The sequence below is a fragment of the Talpa europaea genome, assembly GCF_964194135.1.
Source record: "Talpa europaea genome assembly, chromosome: 2".
Lineage (NCBI taxonomy): Eukaryota > Metazoa > Chordata > Mammalia > Eulipotyphla > Talpidae > Talpa > Talpa europaea.
The window spans coordinates 28,874,618-28,890,525 of NC_140068.1; the positions used below are offsets into that span (position 1 = coordinate 28,874,618).

A 15,908-nucleotide genomic window follows, 5' to 3' on the forward strand; every position below is an offset into this window, starting at 1 on the left:
ACCAAATCTGTCAGGAACAGATCTTCCTTACTCTCCAAGAACTTTTGTAAGCAAGGTACCAGGATGTTTTCTCAACAATATTTATTTGCTCTTTAAAGTTAATCTTAGTTCCTGAAAGCTGTCTAGTCCTTCTATGCTATGCAATGATTATTCTCAAACATGACTTCCTATTAAAACCTTGATTGACTAATGTTTTCAATCCAGTCATGTTAAAAGGAGAATATATTAATTGGCAATAAGTAGAAATAAAGACCTTCAGGCAAACACAACAAATCTTAACACATAACATGGCAGAAACTAAGTTTATTTAAATAATCGCAGAGTTGATGACAAAGGGAACCTGAAGCAAAATGAGTCATTCTGCTGAGACAAAAATTTTCTGTTTTCCAGGAAAGATTACACGAAGTAGGGCAGGGAGAACCCTCATTTATAATTTCTTTTTTTTTTAAGATTATTTATGTATATAAGCACTGGGGTATAGACCAGAGGTGTGGGGGGTGAGAACATTAACCCAAGACAGAGTGGGGAACAGAACAGGCAGATTGACTGAAATAAATACACTGCTGAGGGGAGCAGTGTGCAAGCCAGGAGAGGTCTGCTGCACTGTGTGGGTAGCTCTTTGGCCAGCCATCAAATTCATGCTGCAGAGGCTGTGGATAGCTTCATAGTGTTGTGCTTAACCCCTTGCTCCACCAGGGGACCCTGCTTATAATTTCTTTAAAGAGCAGACAAATAATATTTAGCAAATTTGACGGTTCAGTAGATGAAAGAAAATAAAAGCTTTAGACTGAGTAGATGAAAGAAAATCAAGGTTTAACACTACATAAGTTTTAGATTTACATAATTTACAATATAGTTACACTATTTTAAAAGCCCTATAATAATTCAATTTTAGCTAACTTGATTACATAAGCTAAAAATTTCCTCCCAAGATTCCTGTTTCGCAAAACCACAATTTTCTGTGCCCATGTAAGTTTGTCCCTTATTTTCTTTTCCATTAAGAAATAATCACCTTTATTTTAAGAAGGAATTATTTTATTTTCCCTCAACAAAAATGCATCTTTGTTTTTAATATTATTTCTTCATAAAAACATACAACTTTATTTTCCTTTCATACAGGAATATTTTCCTTATTTCCTCCATTAGTTATAGTAACATATTAGAATTCTTATCCCTTAGAAAACTAATTTCTAGTTAAAAGTAGTAAATAATCATAAGCCATGTATACCAGTATTCTTTAGATGGGTAAATTTATGAATACATTTGAAAATTTCTAAAAACATACATTTTCTCATGCTAGATTTTTTTCAATGAGGCACTGTTTACTAACAAACCCAAATGTCTGCAGTTCCTCTGAAGTAGACATATCACAAGGAAATTATGGCTGAAAAGTTTACCAACAATCTTTTATCCCACTTACATTTATCTAAATCACTTGCTAAATCACACTAACAATTGTGCTTATAGTACCCATGAACATTTTGTTAGGCATTAGACAGTCTTCAAATTGTTATTTATTTATTTATTTATTTATTTATTTATTTATTTATTTATTTATTTTGCTGGCAAATTTTATGATTGAGATAACATGATGTAGACATTCAGGATATTTACATTTGTCTGTTAATTTTTGATATTTTTAACATCCTAGTTTTTTTTTTACAATGTAGGATTTCTCCCCTCAGGTGTGGTCACCTGAGTTTTCCCACCACCAAAGCACCAAGAGTCCACTACCGTGGTCCATTGTGCTATCATCCCCACTCCTGTGTCTTCTACTTTCCCCCTCTCTGTTGTTGCATTGGCAACAACACACTGATTGGGAGGCATGGAGCAGGCTGCACAATGCAGGATGCTGCTGAGCAAGAAAGATCCTGGCTTTTTTTATTGATAGAATAATCATACAGCATCAGTTACATGGAAGGTAGGAGGACAAAGAGAAAAGGATGGATGAAACTAAAGAATGTGCTTCTGTCTTCCAGGGCTTGGGGGGACATGAGTCTGCTGGCCAGATAATTCTTATCTGCTTGACGACCAAGTGTTGTAATTGAAACCAGACCCCAGGAACCCGGCCATGGTTCCAATCTTATCAACAAGGTATTCCACTGATCAGCTTCTGGGGTCCTTCGTCATACATCGGCCCTCAGCCCTAGGAGTTCCTGGTCATATCTCATGATGCATAGCCTTCCCTGAGTGATCAAGATTTCCGCTTGATTTGAAAGGCAACTTGTATGGTTTGGCACCTATGACTAATTGACCGGGCAGTTCTGACCTTGATTAGGAATGCATATCTGCAGGGGCCTCCCTGGTGGCACAAGTGGTTAAGTCACAGAACTATAAACCTATATACACCCACTGCAGCATGAGTTCGATCCCTTGTCAGCCAGGGGGCTAATCCACATGGTGCAGCAGACCTCCCCTGTCTCGCCCACTGCTCCCCTCAGCTGTGAATTCCAGTCAATCTGCCTGTTCTGTTCCCCACTCTCTCTGGTAAATCATCTCGCCACCTGTACCCCAGCTTGTGTGCATAAAGAAATAAATCTTTATTTAACAACAACAAAAAAAAAGGAATGCAGAACTGCAGATAACAAAGAATGGTGGGTGAACAGGCCTCTTAAGTCTAGCAGACCCATACTCATTATTTTTTTCTTAAAGAAACTTGCTCCAGGAGTTGAAGCTATCATATCCCATCTGGTCAGGGATGAAAGGCTGAGGTAATAAGTGAAGTGGTGACACAGAAATCATACACCCTCTGAAGTATTTTCTGCTGAGGGTGCAATTGGTTTCTGGTTGCAACGCTATTTCACTCTTAATTATGATACATGGTCAGGGCATGGCCCACTGATTAAGAGGTTGCAGGGGAAGCTCTTTCATCCTCCTCACCCAAGGAATTATTTTCCTAATGCCATTAGCTTGGAGTCTCTCCTTGGGTTGTAACACTTTCTGTATGGTTCAATCTACCCTCCTTAGCTATCTTTGGCCTTGAGTCATGGAGGACTGTATTGCAAATTAGTAATCTGAACACCTCATTGACCCATATGGCTTCAATCACATGGCTCCAGGGAGTTTGTTTAATTATTATAGCAGCTGCGATCTTTTGAGTTGGACATGTAGGCAATTATAGGGGCAGGTATGACACAGGGCAGGTTTTCTGATCCAGCAGATCAGGTAAAGGAAGAGAGAGTCCTGGAGCCCTCACTGGCTTTTGCAGGCTTTTTATTTAGATTTACCAGGCACATGGCAGGCAGGGGTGCTGAGGGGCCAGGAGGCTGGCAGTCCTCCCAGCCCCCAGCAAATCTCTACTCTATCTGGGCTCTCTGGCGTTCTCTCTGCTTCTCTTCTTCTCTCGGCTTCCATTCGTTCTTGGCTTCTGCTGGTGTCCCCATGACGCCGCCCTTATAAACTCAGTCTCTCAGCCCAGGTGTACCCACTTCAGGTGCCCGCCATCAGGCATGCATTCAGGACCACAGGATTCCCTCATCTATCCTAATGATACTTTTACCTTACCCTACAGCAATATAGGTAATACAAAAAAGAGGTAATACAAAAAAGAGGTAATACAAAAAAGCACCTAGCAGTTCTACAGACCACCAGTGGCTGGTGCTTATCCCTAGATGGTGTTACCCCCATGGGCTGGGTAGTAGTAGGTAAAGGGCATGCCCTACCTACCTACATGATGGCCCTAATTGCAAGGGCCATCATGCAGTTCTGCTCACAGCACCAATGATTTTGTGCTCTTTTCAGTCTACCAGTAACCAGTGTTGTGACTGGACTGCTCTCTGTGGTTCTTATGATTGCAAGATGCCCTTCAGGAGCAGCCATCAAGAAACTGAAGAAATAAAGGTTTATTACTTTCAAGACCTGGAATTACACAACACACCTGGGCCAAATAGTGAGATCAAGGTTGCAAGAGAAAATGCAAGAGCCTGGGGTTCTACTTTTATTGGTGTCAAAGGTTGGGGACCCAGGGTTCCTAGACTCTGGACTCACTGTTGGTAAATTTAAAATGTAAGGGTGACAAATCTTAGGACGAGAGAGAGAAAAGAAAAAATGTGAACCTCCCCTTCTCCCCACAATGGCCAATTAATTATATAAGTCAACTAGGATCTTAAAACAAAGAAGTCTCAGTGTGGGGAGGAAACCTGATTTTTATCTAGTGGTGTGACTGGTGATGTGTTTATTCAAGTTTGTCTGCTTCAAGTAGATGTCTCAAAGGGCCTCCTTGGTGGCGCAGCGGTTGAGCGCTGGGTTGTGAAGCTGCCAGCAGCCTCTGCAGCGCCAATTCGATCCCAGGCTGTTCCCCGGCCACTGGAGGAGGGTCCCACATGGCGCGCAGACCTCTCCTGCCGCCCGCTGCTCCCCTCAGCAGTGTACTTCGGTCCTTCTGCCTGCTCTGCTCCCCGCTCTGGCTCTGGTGAATTCTCTCACCCTCCCGCGCTTCTGACTGTACCCAGTGCTTGTATAAATAAATAAATAAGTCTTTAAAAAAAAAAAAAAAAGTAGATGTCTCAACACTTGCATTACAAAAATAAACTGTAATTTCTTTATCTTTATAATCTTTATCTTCATTGCGCTAACTCAAAATTAACTCTCCATCATAGTTACACAGTTTATTAGATAATCAAAGTGAAGATTTGAACCTGGGTAAGAGCATAGCCGATTTTACTCTATGAGAGCCATTCTAATGAACACAAGATTGAATTTAGCTTACATAGGCATGATCAGTGAGACATTGCCATTAAGAATATAATTATTCTTGAGAGGAGGGATAAGTTTTCCATACCAAAAAAATATGCTGGAGAAAAGTAATGTAGGATTTATTTTCTTCCTTTCTACAGAATGCACTGCAAAGATGCAAAGACTGGTTACCCAATGTTAATTTTTTTGGTTCCTTTGTGTAGGAGGCAGGACATGGGCACAGTGCAGGTTTTCTGATCCCATGCAGACTGGGTAAAGGAGGAATCAGAGTCCTTAGTGGTTTTTGCAGGTCTTTTTATTGGGATTTACCTGTTACACAGCAGTAAGGGTGCTGGGGGGCCGGGAGACTGGCAGTCCTCTCAGGCCCCAACAAGTCTTCACTCTATCTGGGCTCTCCCTCCGGCCTTCTCTCAGCTTCTGCTTCTCTCTCGGCTTCTGTTTTGGCTTCTGCTGCTGCTGGCGTCCCCGTGACGCTGCCCTTACAAGCCACAGGGAAACAGTCTGTTACTCCTTAGTCCCTCCAGGTCTTCTGAGGGCTCCATACCCGTCTGCATGGATCATCTTGCTGACTTATGGCAATTGTAGGGGCAGGAACAGGGCACCGAGCAGGTATTCTATGATCCAGCAGACCGGGTAAAGGAGGAGTCACAGTCCTCAGTGGCTTTTGCAGGCTTTTATTGGGGTTTACCAGGTACACTCTTTCTGGGCTCTCCTGCAGCCCTCTCCCTCTCCCTCTCCTTCTCCCTCTCCCTCTCCCTCTCCCTTTCTCTCTCCCTCTCCCTCTCTCCTTCTGCGCTGCTTTCTCAGCTTCTCTTTCAGCTGCTGCTGTTGTCCCCGTGATGCCACCCTTAAAAGCCCAGCCTCAGCCCAGGTGAATCCCATCTACCTATGCCCACACCCTACTCCAGGTGCCCGCCATCAGGCATGCATTCAGGACCGCAAGGATCCATCATCTATCCAGATGGCGGGAGGGCAGAAAAGCCTGACATTTTTTCCTTACCCTACACCTGGAAAAGCTGCTGAGGGCTCCAGGACTCTCCTTTACCCATCTGCATGGGATCATAGAGATCCCGCTCTTTCCCTTCCTGTCACTGCACACACTCATGGAAGACAAAGTGTAGGGTAAGGAAAAATGTCAGGCTTTTCTGCCCTCCCGCCATCAGGATAGATGATGGATCCTTGTGGTTTTCCCATTAAGTATGACACTGGCATTTGGATTTAGAAAAATGTGTCTTACAGTGTGTATCCATAGATCTCCTTTTTTATAAAGATAGACTATAAATGTTTAATGTCCAGAATGCTTGTGTTCTTGATCTAGAATATAACAGAATTTCCAACACTTCATCTTGATATTACTATTTTTACAAAGTTGAATAATTAGTTATAAAGGCTATTTGAGTACATAAGATGACAGAAGTAAAGCAGTTGAATCCTACTGTTGTCTGAGAGTCGCTGCTGTGAAGCAAACTCCAAGCTTAGTAAAAGAGTTTATTGAAGAGGCATTTCAGAACTAAATTGAGGACTCAGGGGACCAATATCAGATTTCTTTGAGTGAATGTTCTCTGGCTTTGAGGTTTATGGCCTTCATTGACAGGGCCATAAGAAGACTTTTTTTTATTAATGAAGTAGGAAAAAATCTATTTTCTAACATTTTCAATTAGCTAAAGGCAAGTGGTTCCTAGCAAACTTAGTAAATTGGTAAAGGAAAAATACTGTGCATAGTTTTTAAGTAATCCCTTGATTGTGCAGAGCTAATTCATTCAGATCTGTGTGTTTAGGTAAAAACCAAAGGTATTTGATGCCCCAAAATAGATGACTGGATCAAGAATATGTGGTATACATACACAATGGAATACTATTCAGCAATCAAAAAAGATAAACTAATGCCATTCGCAGCAACATGGACAGAGCTTGATGGGATCATGCTCAGTGAAATAAGCCAGAAGGAAAAAGAAAAACATTGAATGGCTTCATTTATAGGAGGAATATAGGGGAACCAAATAAGGGATCAGGCAAAAATAATAATAAAACAATAAAACTAGCAGGCAACCATAAAAAGAGACATTCTGTGAGGGAGGGGGAGGAAAAGGGATCAAAAGAGGGGAGAGAAGAGCACAAGGGACTATGGTGATGGTTCACGGGTGAACTGGTGGTGGGAATTTTACGGGGAATACAGAATGATGTAAAAGATATAAATAAAGGGCCCCCCTGGTAGCACAAGGGGATAAGACACAACCTAGGAAGCTATCCACAGCCACTGCAGCACAAGTTCAAGTCCCGGCCAGGGAGCTACCCACATGGCACAGCAGACCTCTCCTGACTCACCTGCTGCTCCCCTGAGCAGTGTATTTCAATCAATCTGCCTGTTCTGTTCTCCACTCCGTATCCGGTGAATCCTCTCACCCCCCACACCTCTGACCTGTACCCCAATTCTTGTATGCATAAATAATTTTTTTAAAAAGATATAAATAAAAAAACTAAATTGTAAAAAAGAGGTATATGAATCACATCCTAAAATTATCCTTATTAATGGGGACACAGTTGGGGTATTTGGCATGCTGCAACATGACCTCAGATTGGTTTGTGGACTATTCCAGATGTTTCCGTTTCCTTTATTTCTCCCCTCAGTGTTCTATACAGTGAATAAGTGTCATTGTTCGCTGATTCCAATCTATGAATGGTCCTGTCAGGGCAGAGGTACACATTCCCAACACAGCAAAAAGTAGAATTTTCTTTTGTTGGTCCACAATGCTTCATTCTGTGTAAGTAAAATCCAAATAACAAAGGTTTAACTAAGAAAGAAAATAGTTCCTCAGCTAAAAATCCAGATAGAGGGATTCAGGGACATCTCTTGGTGCCACAGTTCTCTGGGTCTCAGGCAACCTTCAGTTTTGTATTTTGCCATGCCCAACATGAATGGCTGTCTTTGGGTGTCAGGATGGAATCACATTCACAATCCAAGCCGGAACATAAAGGAAGGGATAAGAAAGTTGTATGCCTTCTTTTTAAATGACAAGTGGATACCATTTCTATTTATATTCCAGCACTTAGTAGCTAGAAAGGGATGCTAGAAATATGTCCTACATGTCCACATTCTCAGCTAAAATTCTAAGAAAGGAAATCAGGAATTAACTAGTTTTTGTCAATGACTGACTTGGACTTTTCTGTGTACAGACACATTTCTGGCTTCTTCCTTATAGCAGAAAGTTCGTTTAATGTGTCTTTCATCTCTTTTCAGTATATCTTTGCCCACTATTATAACTCCTAGCATATCAATCTTCAACTTATTTCATATTTTCCATGCAATATCTTAAAGAGGTTTATTTTTTAATGAGAGGAGTATACCCTAATGTCATTGGTGATATATTATATAATCATAATGTAAACTAGGGACCCCTGAGAAGATTTCTGTGGACAAGCAGTCTTATCTATAATATTATAGATCATCTTAACCTAGGCTCTGAAACAAGCTCCAAAGTTCAACTATTTTAAAGTTAATCAATATATCAATTTGACCCATATCGCCCTCTAGCCCTCCCCCCAGAAGCTAAATAGTTGTATTGCCTCTATGTGGAGAAAACACAAAGTTTTTAATAAGCAATTCTGTTCCTTTATAATGAAATTATATTCATCAGGAATTTCTTTTTTATATTAGTTGAAACCTACACACCTTGAATTAGAACCTTCTAAACTGCTTTTTCCTCTAGAAACTAGAGATTCATGAGTCATTATGGGAGCTAGTAGTTTTTATATTCAATAAACATACTAAATAAATGTTTCAAAAGTTTTTTAGACTTTGATGCAAGATAAACTAATAGCTATCTAGAAGTTTCCATTAGGGGCCCACATTCAAATATTCTCTAGAAGTACTCACATACACAGCATATAATTATACTCATAGCTAAGATTCTTTGCAATGATGTGATAAGAGTTCATATTCTTCTGCAGAAGCAAACAGACACAAGAAAAGTCTGGAGAGATGCATGCATAACTTTCCACATGTCTTCCTTCTATGAGAGGTCAAACAGAATTATTTTTTTCTCCACAAATGTAGCAATACATGCCTGATAGTTCTTCTCAGATACCCATTAAACATTCAGTGTCCAAGCAGCAATTTTGGGGCTGGTTATATATATAAACTGCAGAGTCTACAAAGAAAATACATGTTTCACATAACCACATTGCTAGCACAGCCTAGGCACAATAAATCACCTTTCTCTTTTACCTGTGGGTTGGGGACTTTGAGAGCCGAGTGCACAAGTGCTATCCAAAGGCTTTTCTTGGTCTCAGGTTTAATATGCAAACTCTTATATAGAGATCAGTAAGTGCCACATATTTACATTTCTAGATAAATAATATCATAAATTTATAATAATTAATTTGATAGGCATAAAATACAATACAGATATAATAGTCATTTTTGAAAAGTGTATAAGATATTTACTCATTTAACATTAAACTTTCCAGGAACTTATTTAAACTGTCATGTGAATAACAAGCTCAGTCGATGATGACATTTAAAGAGATAGTCACCCTGTTTTGATTGGAAAGGCATTCCTACTTTACCACCTTCATGGAAAAACAACAAAATGCTGTTGTTTTGGGCTAAAAGCCAAAACCATGATTCTTCCTCCTTTTCCCAATAAAAGGCTCTGCACAAACTTTATCTCCAGGGTAGTCAGGATGGCTTTCCTTCACCCTTGGGTCTGTGTATTCGTTGGTTGTTTCTCTGTTTCATTAGCTGGAACAGACAATCTGACAACTCTCTATCCCCCTCTGTGGGAGGAGAGTCCTGGTCAGTTTAGTGACTATAAAGTAGAGAATGGAAAATACATTATTGATCCCTGGATATATTTGGAAAGAATAGGGGCATATAAAATCCTAACAAACAAAACATCGATGTTTTTTGAAAGATTTGAAGGAGGAAGTGAAGAAAATATTTTATGGGGATTGGCTCTGCAACACGGCTGGCAATATAGTTCAGGTAAGAATGATTCTTGTTTATATTCTAAGGATATACCAATATAGCCATGCAGCAATTGGGAAATTGATTCAGGACGTACCATATCATGGTTTTGAAAGTTTGTTAAATTGTTTTCTTTCTTTTCCCTTCATTATGTTTTCCACTTCTTTTGCTCCCTCTTTTATATACTGCCAGTTTAAAAAAGCTTTTGCAATGGGGCATAAGACAGTTCCCATGCACAGAAAGACTTTGTCTAATCTATTGAAGATTCTAAGAGTGTTTATTAAACTTTTACTTGATACCAGACTCATTCTAAGTATTGGGATGAAGAAAAGGGTCAAGAAGATACCCATTAATGTCAGAATATGATTTAAAATTAGTTTTAATTTATTCAAATTCTAATTGTGATTACTTATACATGAGGATGGAGGTGATAGGCAAGGAGCAACTGCTTTTTCATAGAATGTTTATCAGCAAATGCGTGGTTCTTTTGGAAAGTAAAGAACATTCCATTGTTTAGTCAATAGATATATTTGGGCCAAAGATTCATGAATTACAAGTAATTTTTGTTTCATCCTACAGAAAAATCCCATGAAAGAAAGAGGTGCCTCCTTTCCACTCCATGCTGATAACACTGTCAATTGGCAAATTTGTTCTGTTCTCATGGAAAAAACATATAAATAAATTAAGTTTTATCTGTGGGTCGAATAATGGTTCCATGCGGGAGCTACTGAAGTTGACAAGTTATCCATCTTTGTAAGATGGCCTGAAACCCAAACCTGTTCCTATTGATCCGGTTTTCCATGGGGTTAAAATGACCATGGTGCAGGAGAAATCATAAACACCAAGACTACTTTAGGACACACATAAACCTCAGAGGACCTGGAAGTCTCTGGTAGATAGATGGAGGCTGAATGGCTGGTATATTAAAGCCCTTATTATTCTTTCATTAATAATCAAGATCTAGCTAAGACTATACTCATTAGAAGAAATGCTCTCTCTCACTGACACATGTATGATGTTTGATGATATCATTTTACAGATTTGGAGATTAAGACATAAATGGCAAATTATTAGCAAAGGTCAATCTAATAACATAAAGGTCAATCTAATAAACATCAGAGCCAAGATTTTGTCTGGCTCAGGTCTCTCTGCCTATACCTCCCAAATTTTGAAGGTAAGTATAGAAGGAAATAGAAGAGAAAATAATTTAAAAATGCAAAGAATCTCCAAGACAGATAATTCAAAAATAGAAAATTGTTGTAAGATTAGAGAAAGTAAAAGAAATTGGCTTAGAAAATTGGTTAGAGATGGGAAATGAAGAGTAAAGAGTGATAGGTAGATAATCAGCTGATACATATCCATGCATTTTTGTGAACAAATGCACCTGTCAATTATAACCAGCTTCAAAAATTATATAATTAATACATCTGTGTATCCTCTCTTTTCTAGGCAGATTAGTTGACCCCACGCAAAAGTCAAACTGTGGCTATGAATCCAATCATTTGTGCATCTCCGTGGATAGCTGGTGGGCCGGTAGGTTCATTTAAAAAGTAAAATAGGTAATACCTTTGCCCCAAAGAAAAAATTCAACCTAAACTCTTCTGAACAGAGACAAAGCAGAAACAGTACTGTTAAAATAGAACCTACTTCATTGTGTGCTTTGTGGTCTTATTATCATTCTAGGATTTAACAGTTACAATGTCAATCATGATTGCATAGGATATATTCATCTTTTTAAAGGACTGCAACAATCATGGTCAATAATCTTTGAAAGATCAGCACTGAAAGTTAGAGGGGATGTCCCACAAGTGAGGGAAAGTGCTTTATCTCTCTTTGCTCAGGCCAAATGTGTTTGAATTTTAAACCCATAAACATGTCACAGATTAATATACCATATATCATTTTATCAATCAGTAATCTTTCAGTCAGCTACTAACATAATTGAAATGTATCTTCTAATTTGTACATTGTATTTTCTGTTTTAGTATAAAAATTAATTTACACGTGATTTTTAGAGTCACTTGCCACAAATTAGAAGCAATAACTTATTAAACTTCACTCTCTTGGAGTGATATACCTTACATACACCTTTACATATTTTTCTAATATGACACACACAAATGGTCCTGTCCACAGATCTAGAATTTAGGATTCTCTCCTTTCAGATTGTCTTGGGAGTGAATATCTGTATCAGCCTGCTATGCTGGGACACAGAACTTAACTCACAAATTCATGTCTATGATGAAAGTGTTCTGCCTCATAAAAGAAATGAGTATAAGCTTTATAGCAACTATAGTTAATACTTAAATCTTCCATAACAGTTTATATGTAGGCAAAGATTTTTAAAAATCTTATTACATTGTCAATTTAATTATCCAAAGATCTATTGTCAATACTTATCCAACATTTTTTGCTTTAAAGATCTAATTATTTTTCACAAGAAATTTGTGATATCATGGTTGTACATTAAACTTAGCTAAATACCCTGTAAAATATCAATGTTATCACTTTAAGGCATATTAGGAAAAAAACAACATTTTGTGGTGAAACTTGAGCTTGAGTTATTTTATGATTCTGAGCATCTTTCTTAATTTTTTACCTAGTGCCTTGAAAAAAAAATTACCAAATCCATTAAAATTAATTTTTGTTTTAAAATATTAGACTCAACTTCTTTAACCCACATTTATTTATGATTATAGAATATGGACAGAAATATGTTCAAGTGATATATGTATGTAAATATATATATTTATAAAATATATATCCATCCTGTCAGAAGGTTTTAAATTTTTTTGCAGGGAGAGACTCATAAATATTTAGATCTGTGAGTTTTTGCTTAGTGATTTACAGATTACTTTAAAATATCCTCTGTGACATTTGTTAGTGCTTGGAATAATAATTATTATTTTGCTCTTACAGATTTAAATTACTTTTTATGTGCCTTACCCTTCTTTGCTGCGGTTGATTCTGGCATCATGGGGATATCATCAGACCAAGTCTTGTTTTTGCCTCCACCGGTAGAGCAGACAAAGTTCTGTTTTAGTGTTTCTAGTTGCAAGTCATCATACCCTGAACTGATGAGAAAGTGGAATCTCTTTTACCAGGTTTCTTTTTTTTTTTTTAAGTTTTGTAATTTATTCTCTTAGGAGATGAGAAGAGAATTATTTTAATAACTTTTCATCTTGTTTTTTGTGTATTATATATATTATTTCCCTGAGTCTAAAAATATAGTTTTACAAGTTATCAATTTTATTACAATGCAGCAGGATATTACATTTCATTAGCACCCTCTGTTCCAATACAGCATTAACATAAAATGTATCCACTCATCTCACCCTAAGTAAATTATACATAAATGTGAAAATACAGGATCTTATTTAATGGAGAGATTATTCTGGTTAATTGAACCATCAGGTCAATCAAAGATAATTCTTGGAGAAATATGATTATGGAGTTGGTTATAGAAAAGACAAAATCATTTCAACTAAAGTAATGTGATTACATATAGGTAGAATTAAATACTTAATGTGGCAATCAAACCAAATATTTAATGACCAAAATAAAATGCATTGGTTAAGCATAGAGATGGACTCAGTTCAATCCTGAAAAGATTTACAGTTTCTATAAATAATTAGCACACTATATGATTAACTTAAATATTCTAATAAAAATTTTCCCTTTATTTAATCTTAAACATTTATTGCAATTTCAACTATGATAGCAAACAACAAAATAATAACCGAAAAATAAAGTCCTCATGACCAGTATAAAATATTGAACTGGAGAAAATACTTGCAGTTAATTTCTTTTAAATACATTTAATATTACTATTAATAACACATGATTATTCTAGTATTTACAAAGTGTTGGTCACTTATGACTTACACAAATTAATTCTTGAAATAAAATGCTCCTCTCACATAGAATATGTCTAATTTGTAAATGTGAACAAAATTAAATTGTATGGAAAAGGATTGTTATTGTTGCTTAAATATGAAGATGTTTCTTTTCTTTGCTGTAGTATATGAAGTCACCTTTTAGTAGCTTTGATGACCTGTTGAAATACTATTGGGAGGCGCATACTTCAACTCTGGATGCTACTTACAGAACTTTTGAGGACAGGTAAGAAAGGAGCCTAAATCATTTCTATTTAACATATCAAATTACCTTTTTGTTTTATTTACACCTTTTTGTTCTTCTAAAGTGACCAAATCTTCTTATTAAATAACAAATATAATCATTGTTGATTTTAGTGATGAGTAGTAAATATAGTATGATCAGGCTTAAAAAGTGCTTTATGAACAAGTGGTAAAAATTTGAAAAATATCTTTCACCATCGATTCAACCAGTTTAACAACAACCATATTAGACATTCAACCAATTTTTCCCACTAAAAAGTAATTATCTTGATTATTTTTACCATAGACACCTATGGAAAAAAATCAACCAGCATCAGAGTTAGCATATAGACTAACTGGAAGATTATCAAGTCATTCCACATGTACACATAGGGGTATTATACAACTAGATGTGAAAGCTTTAGAATTATTTGTATGTAGATGTTAATGACAATGTATTAGAATTCTCCAGAATTGAGAAATATACCCAATAAGAGATGATAGATAGACAGACAGACAGACAGACAGATAGATAGAATATAAGTAATTTTCTCCTGCTTATGGAGTTCAGCAAGCTCATAATCAGTAGCTGATAACAAATTCATGTTTGAAGACCAGCACCTGGGGGGTCTCCCTGGTGGCGCAAGGGGTTAAGTACCACACTATGAAGCAGTGTGTAGCCTCTGCAGCATGAGTTCGATCCCAGCCAGCCAGAGAGCAACCCACGTGCTGATCTTTCTTAGGCTTCCATTAAATGACTTTGAGTAGTCCCACAGGTGTGAGTGAGAAGCTTAGCTCGCTGCACTGGTTTCTCATTCTCCATCATGCAAGCCTGGATGTTTTCCGTCATGATGGGAGAATGTCAAGAGAGAGAAACCCAATTCTGAAAATGCATTTCAAACTTATGTTGTGTGATAACCAATATCCAATGACCAAATCTAATCATATGGGTGAGTCAGAGGCAAGTTTATACCTCTCTCCTAAACAAGGACATAGAGAGTGTTGAGGAATTTGGACCATGTTTGCAACCTACTGCACTATGGGGACCTCTTTACAATCTAATGAGTTATTTTCTTCAGGTAAAAAAATATCCTAGTGGCTATTTACATGAGACAACACTGAATTCTGTGCAGTCTACAGATTCTTAAATAAAACCCTGTGGCCTTCCAACCAAAGATTGACTGGCACATATATATCTATGTTCTAAGATATATATATCTATCATTTTACATATATCTATATAAAATATATAAACCATCTGTTTCTCGAACTGGTGTTCTCATCTCTTTCCACCTCTAGAGTTGCCAACTCCCTTGCAATTTATTCAATCCATTGTTAGTAGGGTCTAAAATCTTTACTAATTCATATTTCCCTTTATTCTTATTTAATTGTCAGCTATGATGTGACTAAGGACAGTCAGTTGTGAACCCAAACCAAACTCTGTCCCATGAGGGTCTATTACATTCACTCTTCTGTTTCTGAGTATTGGAGGTAAAAAAGGAAACCCCTAATGTGAGAGCCAAACAGCAAAGTTTCACCTCTAGGTTATGCTATGAGTTGCCTAACACTGACAAACATAATACAAGGATTTTCTGCTTAATGGACCTTGCATATGTTCTGTGAAAGCATAGGAATTAGAATAGAATCTAATCTCTAAAAAATATAATCTAATGCAAAACAAACTTTAAATAAGTAAATAATGTGGTGCTATGGGAACATAGAGAAGGAGGGAATAGTCAATTCCACCTCAGGTGGACTAGAAAACTTTGTAAAGGAGGTGATCAGTGTGATGAGATTTGAAAGAGAATGTAGCTAGTGAACAAAGCTCTGAGTAGATAACATTTCAACATTTACAAACTTTGTTGTACAGTATGATTAGAGAGTGGATGGGGAGAGGATTTGTGAATTATATTGTTATGTTAATTTACTATTTATTAAACTTTTAACCTTCCCATTGTAATAACTTTGTTACCCCAAATGGTGAGATAATTTGTCTCCTCGCAGACTTCCTGAAATAGAAAAAAAAAAAAACATTGTACTCAGAAAATCAGACATGATGTCTCTTTCTCTAGCATGCTCAAATTTGGAGGCTTCTAAATTTAAGAAAGCAACTGTGTTATAAAAGATGT

At 37.3% G+C, this 15,908-nt stretch overlaps 2 protein-coding genes across 2 annotated transcripts in view; both read left to right on the top strand.

The window, feature by feature from the left end:
* The window catches only part of LOC311186905 (protein LEG1 homolog), a gene marked incomplete at both ends in the record, with an annotated part of 51,672 nt that overhangs the window by 28,449 nt on the left and 7,315 nt on the right, over nucleotides 1-15,908 (top strand). The window contains one exon of the mRNA XM_084258115.1: nucleotides 13,683-13,783. Within this exon, the coding sequence (XP_084114241.1) occupies nucleotides 13,683-13,783 (101 nt within the window). The remainder of the gene's footprint in view (nucleotides 1-13,682; nucleotides 13,784-15,908) is intronic.
* LOC311167026 (protein LEG1 homolog) lies at nucleotides 9,379-13,012 on the top strand (the record flags this gene model as incomplete). Its single annotated transcript, XM_084227783.1, has 3 exons — nucleotides 9,379-9,679; nucleotides 11,111-11,194; nucleotides 12,581-13,012. 3 exons carry the CDS (start codon nucleotides 9,379-9,381, stop codon nucleotides 12,805-12,807), a joined length of 612 nt encoding a protein of 203 aa, XP_084083909.1. The 3' UTR covers nucleotides 12,808-13,012.